The sequence below is a fragment of the Stegodyphus dumicola genome, chromosome 6, assembly GCF_044657685.1.
Source record: "Stegodyphus dumicola isolate Sdum_Otavi_A_Nest chromosome 6, ASM4465768v1".
NCBI classification, from domain to species: Eukaryota; Metazoa; Arthropoda; class Arachnida; order Araneae; family Eresidae; genus Stegodyphus; species Stegodyphus dumicola.
In genome coordinates, this window is record NC_140773.1 from 94452461 (window position 1) to 94464762 (window position 12302).

At 30.1% G+C, this 12302-nt stretch overlaps 1 protein-coding gene across 2 annotated transcripts in view; it reads left to right on the forward strand.

Annotated features, from left to right (window-relative positions):
- LOC118203139 (isoamyl acetate-hydrolyzing esterase 1 homolog) overlaps nt 1–12302 on the forward strand; it is a 90859-nt gene that overhangs the window by 2904 nt on the left and 75653 nt on the right. For both annotated transcript variants that reach the window (XM_035375393.2, XM_035375390.2), the window contains exon 2: nt 5845–5903. In XM_035375393.2, coding sequence (XP_035231284.1) covers nt 5845–5903 — 59 coding nt within the window. The remainder of the gene's footprint in view (nt 1–5844; nt 5904–12302) is intronic.

Below are 12302 nucleotides of genomic sequence, written 5' to 3' on the forward strand. Positions count from 1 at the left end.
CACAGTTACCTTTTGAAGGCCAAGAGTGAATCTTTTGTTCAGTTTCTGATAGTATTCTGTTGGTGCACCACTTTCTAGTTGAATATCCACATTTTGATAGACTTCAACTGAAGCAACTTTAGTGACTGTCAGTGCTTAACTTGCGCCGGAGCCCGGCTCCGGTACTTTTCAATTTTTAAGATAAATTACAATTCTAGCTGGAGCGCACCGGAGCCCTAAATAAGATGAGCTCCGGTATTTCTTTTTATAAAACTAAACCATAATTTAAGGGGGGGAATTTAGAATTCCTAACGTTTTAGTTTAACAATAAGCAGACCTTGCAATACTCTATTTCCCTAGAAATACGAACTCATGAGACATTGAAGTAAAGTCCCCTCACTCACATGCGGAAACCTTTCCCTTTAAGAAGGGCAATAAATTTTTGGGAGTTTGTTTAGGAACGCATAAATTTCTTGCCAATGCCATCGTATCTAATGTATTGTTATCGATGCTTACAGTTAGTTTTCCTCACAGGAAGGAAAATTTGTGTTCTTAAATGTATGTTAAGTGACAGTGAGTACAGTTAGAGTGCTTACTGAGATAAACTGTTCAAGCACGTCCTCTACATTGTCTTCCTACAGTATCCACTAATGGGGGAAAGCGTAACCAGCAACTTTACATTCATCCTTAAGTCAGATTCAGGACTCATTTTACCCCCCCACACACAACTGCTTGATGGCTGTAATTATATCAGCAGAGAGCCGTCTGAAGAGAACACGGTCAAAGAGAACGAACGTTCTCTCTCTCACCAAGATTCCACCCACTCAAACCCTCATTCTGTTTCGTCCTGGAATTTTCATCAACTATAGTTTAAGTATATTTAATTTTTGTGATGATTAAAGAACTCCCATCCCCTACAATCAGAGCTTAAATTGGGCTGAAGCCCACCGGATTTCGGCTGCGGTGTCTTTGCAATAAATCATAATTCTAGCCGCCTGAACGCACCGGAGCCCTGAATAAGAAGGCTGCGGCACTTCTTTTATGTAATTGAATAACAATTTCAGTAGAAATTTTATTTTAACAATAAAATTATCTTAAAAATTGCTTAAAAAATAAAATGTAAAGAGATAAGTTCAATTTATCTCTTTACATTTTATTTTATTTTGACTATTTAATTACTTCAATCTTTAATTATTTCAATAAATAATAATTATCTAATAAATTATAATTAATTATATAATATTGATTAAATAACAATTTATAAACATTAATTAAATAGTTATTAATTAATTTGATAATAATTAACTGTTTAATTAAAAATTATTAATGAGTTTGATAGAGATTTTATTTATTTATTTACTCTTGTTCCTCTTTGCTGATGGTCTTTCATAGTGCTCCAGCTCTTCTAATCTTAGAAATTAAGCTCTGGTGACTGTGGCCTGCCTCTTAACCCTTTGTTGCATTATGTCTGCTCTAGTAGACAAAAGTTTTAATTCTTCTGTAAATTCCTTAACAGATTTCATTCCTGTGTTTATTCATTTTATATCATTAGAACTTTCAGCTGTTGATCATAGATGGCAGTATAGCATCACTAAGTAAAGCACTGCTGTTTGTAAAATGGCTGCTACTTCTGTTTCCAGCTTAGTATAATTTCTCATAGTAAACATTATATAATATTGCTTACAATTTCTAATACTGCTATTTTTATTCATAATTAGTAATTTTAGACATTATATTAAATGTGTGTTTGAAAATATTGTTGAGAAGCTAATTTTATTGAAATAAGAGGGCATTTTTCTTTTGTCCACTACAGTAGACGTCATGAATACAAGCTAATTTAACTGTGTCTACTGTAATGGACATCATAAACTAAATCTAATGCTTTTTTATGATATTATGGCAGGAGGAAATTTGCAAAAATCCTAAGTTTCAAACAGAGAGGGGTCTGTTGGTTGCAACAATTTATTTTAAATAATTAATTTGATTTAAGCATGCTATTAATTAATTAGATAATAAAAAAAGTTATATCAAATTTTAGTTGATATTTTGTTAGAAATCTGAAACGGAAAAAGCTTTTGACTGAATATGAAATTGACAGAATCATGAAGGAGAAATTTTCTATTAGCAGTGATGATGAGGAAGAGCTGACATTCCACCATGATGATGCTGATGATAAGCCAGAAAATGAAGAAGCAGAAATTTCACTTATAAAATCAACTATGCAAAATAAGAAATCTGCAGGAGAAAAAGAAAATTCCCTATGAATGGTTATAAAGATCTTCCTCAACACTCTACCGAAAAGAGTGAATTGAAACCCAAAGGTACTTCTTGTCAAACCAAAACACCACTCGAAATGTTTAAGACTGCATTTGGCAAAGAATTTCTGCAACATTTGACATTTGAATCCAATAGATGCAGGTTACAAAATCATAGCAAATGAATTCAATCAAAATTGACGAAATGGAGGTATTTTGAGGGATCAGTATGTGTGTGTCGGTTGTAGATTTACCTTTTAAAAGATGTCAATAGTCACTGCAAACAAGGCAGGAAATGATTTCAAATGCAATGACCGTAAAGCGTTGAAAAGAGATTTGTATGCATGTATATGCATGCTGACCACTGTAGTGGACAAACTGTATCAATTATTTAAAACGAAATTTGAATAAAATTAATTTTTTTTATTATTACTAAGGTTATTTAAAGTCAAAAAATACAAACATTTTCGTTTAACTTCTCTAGATTATTTCTATGCAACAAAGGTTTTATTGTTATAATGTCCAATTAAAATGCTATGAATTTTTAAAATGCAATTAAGAAAGAAACAAATATTTATTCCGATTCCTAAGCTGCCTATAAAACAGAAAAATTCAAAAAATCCATTTTTTAGCTGTTCAAAGTAAAAACAAATTCAGCTTTGTAGATCCACATTTCGAAGCTCGTAAGCAAAATTTTGAGCAGATATGGAGTTCTTTAAAATGAAGAAATGAGAAACATAGGATACAATAGGACACCATTTTAAATCATATTTAGCGGAGTTCATGTAGCAGGAGAAAGTTGTAGCTAAGGGTATAACCCATCAAATCTATTGTAGAAGCAATTGCCAAATATGTTCTGTCTAATACAGTCAAAAGTCGTTAATTCGGACACCCATAATCCGGAATGATCTATAATCCGGACCTCAAAACTACAAACATTCTGCACATGCGTTGCGTTGACGCATGCACATAAGATCTTTACCGCTGTGAATATGCGTGTGCGCATGCACATAATACGTTTACGCATGCGTGTTTATGTATAACGGACGGTATAAGCTAACCTAAAATTATCTAATTCAGTTAATGTTGCAGATTGCGTTGTTCCTTAATCTTCGAATTGGATCTGGCTTGTTATTTTTTGCAGACTGTTAGAGCAATTTTATAAAAGTAAGCTTGAACTTTCGATTATGTCAAATAGAATCTCTGATATATATTTAATAATATGTAAAGGATCTACAAAGCGAAAGTATGTTTCAAAGTCCATTAAACAAAAAGTGGAATTGCTGCAAAAAAAATGGATAAAGGCATAGCCGTAGTTTCTCTAACCACTCCGAAATCTTTTATCAATTTTACGCTGCTCTGCGGCGGAGGGGAATGCCGCGGCGTGCAATGAATTGGAAGTTGATCTGTCAGCACTATCATTATCTTCAGGGCAGATGCTTTTATTTTATTTGGCTTATAATTCCTTACTAAATGTAATATTTCATCTCGATGTACTCCGTCTTTGATATGATTTAAATCAAATTCCTCGTTATTATAATTTGCTTCCGATAGTGAAGAAAGTGACACAGAGGTTATTGAAAACGAAAAAATTTTGATTGACAAATTAGTTGGTATTCTCGACACAGCAATTATAGGACTTGAACAGCGGAACTTTGTAACTGAAGAAGAAATTATGTCTGTTTAGAGAATTAAAAAGAAAGTGTTATCACATAAAACGAAGCAACTTGAACAACTTACATTGAAAGAAATGTTTAATAAAGTAAACAAATAAATATTAAGCTTTTTTTTTTTTTTTTTTTTTTTTTTTGTAAATTTTGATACCCTTTAGATCATAATTGTTCTTTATTTCATAAATTACAGTTTCAAATTTTTAATTTTATAATTTCTGCATGCCATCTTACCAGATTTAAACTGATGATCTATAATCCGGAATTGCCGAAATCCCGACGAGTCTGGATTAATGACTTTTGACTGTATTAAAAATAAACTAATTGTACCAAATTACAATAAAAGCTTAACTACCCAATATTCGGCTAACTGGAAATCTCAAGTAACCAAAATATTTAAGAAGTTTAGAAATTTTTTTTTCCCCTCCAAAAAATTCAGTAAATGCGAGATTTGTAATTTCATTGTAATATTAACAACACATATACGTTATTGCCAAGCAATGTGATTAGAGGTTTAATTTTTGTAAAGAAGGATATAAATTCAGTTTTTTCATGCATTTTGAATGAAAAATATTAATATTTAAGACTGCATGAAGTGATGAATTTTCAAAGTTACATGATCCAGGCACAAAAAAAAAAAAAAAAAAAAAAAACCATGATACGTATCAAACGTATAAAATAATAATGATGTAAACATGAAAAGTTATGATAGAGTTTTTTAAATGCTATATCCTCAGTTTGCATCTCTTTATTATCTAATTAAACAAAGAACGATTTGTTCACTTAAATTTCTACTGGAATGACTAGTGACATCTCCACCAACTTCATGTGTGGTGGGATTTCATGATAATAGCAAAATCAAAATATGTTGGCCAGAAAATGGAATACATTTTTTAAAAATCTTGTATAATTTTAAATGTAAATATGGTTGTGTTTATAATTTTAGAATTGAAATTTTTCCCATTCATTTGGATTTTTTAACGTGAATTCCAATTTTAATATGCTTAGCTATCCAGAATTGGGTATATTCCAAGCTTTTATTCTACTGCAGAAGTTAGCTAGTCCTTCTCTGTTAATACATGCCAAAATGGTTTTATATTTGCGATATGTATCTATTAGCACATCCACCTTAGTAGATACCAAATTTTCAGAATGCTCCAAGCTTTGCCAAATATGCACATAACAGTTCTTCAGTTTTCATTAAAACTGAACATCACCATTTTCATATGCCCTTTTTCACAAATAATTCATATTTTTTGTTTTAAATTGGACACTTGTTAGATTAGCTTGCAGTGTTACAAACTGACATAAAATTTCTGCAGAAACACAGTACTTTTCTGGAACATTACTGGAGAGAACAATTCTGTTCGTAAAACAATTGCCATGAAATTTCCATCTGAGCAAAACAAATAAAAATTTATTTGTAAGTAGGTTTTTGAGATAAATACATATGTTTCTACGTATTTTCAATAAATCATTCCCAGTCTAAGACTTAATGTGATGCCTAATATTGTTTCCATGGATTATATTATTAAAAAAGCAGTTTTTAAAAATTTAATATTAAAAAAATACTAATGTTGGAAAGTTTATAGCAGTGGTTCTCAACCTTTTGACTAATGCGCACCATCTAAACAAAAATTGAAAACCTTTAGTATCTCCACTACCACTGTTGAACATAGCTCAGATCGTATAAATTTACGAGACGAGTGCTAGAGAAAAAAACTCAATTAAGATGTTGGGGTTTTAATTTTTGAATTTAATAGTTAAAAATACTTTGCTTACCACCTATTTTTCTCTTGTGTACCACCAGTTGAGAACCTCTGTTTTATAGTATCATTCCATTGTTTAATATTTACTTTTTATGGGTTCACTTCTGTCTCTAGTAGTTCATTGATGATAAATAATAAAAAATAATAGTTATTATTATAATGTATTTTTAGCGTTCCTTTGAACCTCGTAATGGCTTGTGGGGTGCCTTATTGGCTGACAGGCTTCAGAGGTAAGAGAACATATTTTTGTATATATTCTTATATGTAGAAATAAAATTTTTGTTTTTCTGATATTAGGAGCATCAGCTTAGAAAAGCGATGGATAGTTTGCCTGTTAATCTTTATTTGTCTCTATGTTAAGTGGTTCTGAAGTTTATGTACTTTTTATATGCAAATTAAAATATTAGGTATAAAGATATAAATTAAAGGGAAAAAGCATTTCTTTTGTTATGTTTTGTGAGTTTTAATCCTGCAATCTTGATATCTCAAAATATGTTACATTTTTTATATATAAATTCACCAACTTTTATATTCAAATACTGTATGTGCTGCAACTTATTATATGCATGCAAGGATTCAAAATGGATTAATTATTGTATTGCTTTTACATTTTAAAATTTTTAAAGCAAGTTTTCAAGAACTTCTTTTCCTACCTGCCCATTCAAACTGGCCATTCTGGTGACTAAAAAGCTGTTAGCCATAATTCTTCAAAAAAAACCTTGGCAATTTTTTCTTTTGGATGATAACAGGAATATTGTATTTGGCCAAAAAAAAAAACTTTCTGTGATGACACTGCTGATTGAAATGTAGTGAAATATTCTTCTTCTTCTTTTTTTTTTTTTTCCCTGCTTATATTACAAGCATTCTGGGTGTCAGTTATTAATCTTTTTTATCATTATTATTTTTTTGATTTATTTATGTATTATCCCATTGGCCATAAAACACTTGCCAAAGCAGCATGATTCAGGGCCAGTTATGGATAAGTTGGTCATATTAAAATACTCACAAAATTGCATTGTTGTACCTTGAATATTTTTGATTATTGTTATCTTTTTTTACATCTTAAAACAACTATTTCTGTTTCAGAAATTAATGACCTCAGATTTCCAGTTTTTACATTGCTTATAAATAAAGCCGTATAATTTTTTTATCTTAAACATTAATTTATTAATGACAGAAATAGGAAAAATACATATAATGTATGGGAACACATATTAACGGAACCTATTTATCTATTAGAAAAGTTACGCAGTGGTGCCAAAATGAAAGAGAATAATGCTAAAAGAGATTTTATAAGTGAAAAACTAAACTAAATTTTTTAATTGTGAAAATTATTGAAATATTGCGGTAAAGAAAGAGAATTCTTTTCTGTAATATTCCATTCGTCTGTGTAGAGAAAACTGCAGTGTAATCCGTGTTCTTTCAGATGTTGAAATTCAATTTAAAACTATTAGGTCAATGCTGCCATTGATATGCTTAATTAATTTATCGAAATTTGCAAAGTAGTATATACTTTTAGTTGTATGATGTCATTTTCATTATCATTATTATAATATTATTGATGATTTCACGTACTGAATGCTATAAAAAGTAAAAGTAGAATAAAAATTAAAAGCAGAAGTGTAAATTTTAAAATTTCATTTCAAATAACGATTAGAAACTACTCCACGAAGGTGTTCTTCCCTCTAATTAAATATTCCTCGAATGCTTTATTATTATATAGTAATTCAATTCAGTTCCATTTAAATAACATAAAAATTATTGCACATTACTGAATTCTACAATTAAATGTTTCACGTTGTTAAAAATATTTGTAATTTATTGTATTTTTTCAAATGAAGGAAAATTAAAATATTTCTTTCAAAACAAATTTAATATCTTCAGAATTATCTTTTACAGATTAGTGTGAATTTTTGGTAGATGGATAATTTATAGTCTAAACACCACAGCTGTTCCCTTTCCTAAAGCAAATCATTTAAATCCTCAACGATAAAATATGCTTAGTAAATAAGATAAATTTTAGGAGTTCTGTGCCTTTAGATTTAATTCTCGTTTAGGAATTTTAAAGAATTCTTAACCTGCACTTTATCCGCAATGTGAGAATATTTCGAAAATTTTAATAGGAAAAATTGATTTACTCATTATTTCAAGTAAAAATATTTATCCATTCCATTTCCTCTCCCCATGAGTGAAGAAGTCATGAATTTCGATAAATTTTAATGGAAAAAAAAATTAACTGGAATATTTGCCGCTTAATGTTTAAGGAACCAGAATGAAACTTTGTGTTCTTAGCCTGTGGTATAAAAGTTGCCTCTTTTTTCTCTGACCTTGAATTCGTTCAAAGATCCCTAAGAAACGGGAAATCTCTCTTTTCTAAATGTGGTGTCATAAATTCTTTGCGTTTTCTGGACAAGGACACCATTTCGACATGTGGGTGGGGCGAAGTCCTTTCATGCCACGACTGCTCAACTTACGTCAATGATTTTGTGTCTTTAAGAAAGGAAAGCATAAATTCTTAGGAATGATTTCCCCCCCCCCTCCAGATTATTAGTCAAAAAAAATCGATCCGCTTTTAAGTTTGCCATTTTCGAATGTTACATACTTCTAAATCCAAAAATTTTCCCTCTCTGTACCCTGCCTCCTTGTGCGACTGCATCGTCGTTTTTTACATTGTGAGAACCATACATTCAAACATTCTAGGTGACGTTCTTTCATCACAGTGCGAGAAACATACATACGTTTAATGCAGATTCTTTCTTATTTAATTCCTTTAAAAATAATACAGGGTGAAATTATTTGGTGGCAACAATTTGAAAAGTGATACGCTGTTTATAGTGAACCAACGCAATACATGTTATATTAAGTTGTAAAAATCATTCACATTAATAAATTAAATTTCAAGCTTAATATTAGTCCTGATTTTTGGATTTGGGTTTAACGGAAGTGCTAGTAACAGATTTAATATATGAACAAAATTAAAAGCTTCGGAATGACATATGAAAATTTCAAACTGCAAATAATATACCACGTTTTCTCTTAACTTGCAAAGGTCATTCGAAATTAACATTTCTCGAGAACAGTTTCAGTTCTGGATCCAGGTCTTTAGAGATTGCTGTAAAAACATTAGAGCAGTTCTTATTTTACAAATCTTTCATTTCCAGTTCGCCGTGGCTTTAATATTAAAAATTTCTATTTGAGGTGAGGTATTCCTATATTTTTCCCTTCATATCATTGACAATTGCAATACTTGGCTAATTTCTTAACATTTCCTTTTGACTTTTAGTTTGTTTACAGTATTTCATTTTGACTACTTATTCATTTAAAACACTTATTTTGATAATAATCATTTTACACAATAATTTTATTCATATTTTACCTTTTAATATCGACAGTGACAATTACATCATATACTGCATTGTCGTTCAACACAACTTTCAACTTCAATAGTATTTTATAATTATCATTAATGTCATAGCCAAATTGACACATAAATACAAAATAAATACAAAGAAACAACACACCAAAAATTTACAACACAGAAAATTAGACATTAAATAATTAGAGGTGCTCTAAATATCTTTAGTAGCAATCCCAGTTGAGTGTTTACCAAAAGGAAGGTGTGTCTACCTATTGGTGATGTAGTTTAAAATTTTCTGGGTCTTGGTAGTGTCGTAGTCTGGAAACATGTACAATATCAGTAAGTTTGTGTGGTAATTCTTTTTATCAATTTCATAATTAACCTCAGATAATTTTTTGACAATTTGGTATGGTCCAGAATAGGAAGCTGTCAATTTACGTGTATTCGGAAATTAAATTCATCAAATAAAACTAGATCACCAGGTTGAAATTCTACATCTGCAAATTTTGTGTCATAATGACTTTTATTCCTTTTATGATTTTCAATAGTTCTCTCGTTAGCTAATTTTCTCGCTATGTCAACCGAAGGGTAAGTATTTTGATCTAGGGGAGAATCGAAAGGAAGTTTTTCGAATAAAAGATATGCAGGGGTGAATTTAGTTACCTATTGAGGGGAATTATTATATTCACTAATAACCACATCTTAAATGGGTTACTATGGTTTGGTTCACATGCTCTACTTTACCATTTGTCTGGGGGTGATGGGCAGTAGTTAGAAGTTGTTTTACTATAAAAAATATTTTGAATCTATTGCAGGTGAATGTGGCCTTGTGGTCACTAAGGATTTTTTGGGGGATTTGAATTTGGAAAATTTGTTTTAAAATATTAGCATAAGTTTCTGTAGTTGCACTTTTAGATGGAAAAGCCCAGATATATCTTGTGGCATGATCGATCACAAGATGCAAATATTTTTTTGTAGAATTATAATAATTAAAACTGCCGACTGTATCAATAGAAAGACATTCAAAAGGTTTATCAGTTGGGGGTACTTCTTGCATAAGTCCAAATTTTTTGGTTTTTTTCTTTTTATTAATTTGACAAACATGGCAAAGTTTCATGAAATTTCCAATATCTTTACTAATGTAGGGCCAATAATATTGTGGGGTGATTAAATTTAACATAGCATGAATACCTGGGTGTCCGAATTTTTCACGAGTTTCAGTTAATAATTTTAATCTTAAGGATTTTGGTACGACAATTTTATAACCTTTTTTCTTCTTAATTACCATCAAATCATTTAGTTCTACATATTTTTTATCACACACATTGTCACTTTTTTGCTGTTGTATAATTTCATCACGATTAAGTAAATACACAGAATGTTGGAGCTGGTCATAAACAGGTTGTCTAGAAAGCATATCAGCTTCAACGTTTGTAGAGCCTTTTTGATATTTAACTTCGTAATCAAACATACTGAGTCGGAGTGACCAACGGAATAATCTGCCTCTTAAATTCTTAACATTTTTAAGCCAAACAAGGGCTGCATGATCGGTATGGATTGTAAATTTTTGACCGTGAAGATAGTAATAAAATTTATCTAATGCATCAACAATAACTAAACATTCAAGTTCTGTAATTGCATAATTTTTTCGTTATCTTTTAAAGCTCTAGAATGGTAGGAAACTGGGTGTAATACATAACTTTCATCTGGCTGCTTCAAAACAGCTCCCACAGCAATCTCTGATGCATCAACAAAAACATGACAAGGATCATACAATTGTAAGACAGGTTTTGAAATAAGAATATTTTTCAGTTCATCAAAAGGAGTTTGACATTGATCATCCCAATGCCATGGTGCATCTTTTTTCAATAATTTATTTAGAGGAGATCTTAATTTAGCATAATTAGGTATGAATCTATGATAAACATTTACGCTGCCTAACACTCTTTGTAGTTCTTTTACATTACTTGGATATCTCAAATTTTTAATACTTTCAATATTTTGGTTATCTGGGGTAACTTTACCCTTTCTTATTTCATAACCTAGAAAATTGATTTTATCTTTGGAAAAGACACATTTACTCTGGTTCTATTTAATACCTTCTTGAATAAATATTTCAAATAATTCACTCAAATGCTTTAGATGTTGTTCTTTGGAAGAAGAGTAAACAATTATGTCATCAAAATAACTACAAGTAAATTGGATTTTATTTTTGGTGACGATGCGTTTAATAACTCTGTTAAAGATAGCCGGTGCATTTTTGAAGCCAAAAGGGAGTCTTAGCCTTTCATACAGTCCAAAATTTTTAATAAAAGCCAATTTTTCGGTGTCATCAGGGTGAATAGGAATGTGCCAAAACCCTGATCTTTGATCTATTGTAGAAAAAACATTTGTCATTACTTAATTTGTCCAATAAAAAGTCTATCTGGGGCAGGGGATGTGCATCAGTCTTTGCTAAAGCATTCAACTTACGATAATCAATACACATTCTGGTTTTTTTGTCTTCATCGCGTTTTAATACTAAAGTTTACTGGGGATGCATAAGGACTACTACTTTCTTTAATAATTCCATTTTTTAATAATTGATCAATTTGTCATCTAATTTCTTTTTCTTCCTTAGGGGAAGTTCGATAAGGTCTTAAAGTGACAGGCAAATCAGAAGTCAAGTTAATTCGTTGTGGTTCAATGCTAATTTTACCTACATCATATTTATTTTTGGAAAACACATTCTTATATTTATTTAACAATTTAATTAATTCAGGGTTTTCTTCCTCCATACTCTCTGAATCTGTTGTTATTTCACTACTTTGTTTTTTCACATCACTTTTTTGAATTTTTAGTTTTACATTACTTTCATTATTTACATTAACTCTTGTTACCTTAGACATCTTATCATCACTAAACTTTATAATATTAGATTTATTACCTTCATTAACTATTATACCTTTAGACACATTATTTTCATTAGATATATTATTTTCATCAACACTTATTACCTCAGAGATATATATTACTTCTAGGTTTTGTCTTAACTGATTGACATTACATTACTTTTTTTTTTTTTTTTTTTTCAAGTACTTGATCAAGTTGTACATGCAAAGAAACTTATTTACATTCACAGAATTTGAAATGTTTTCATTTCTTTGAGTTACCACTAAATTACTACAATCAATTTTTAATTCAAATAATTTACATTCATTTAAACCCAAAAGAACATAATCTAAATTAGTATCTAACACTAACAAGTTAATTACTTTAATAATATTTCCAA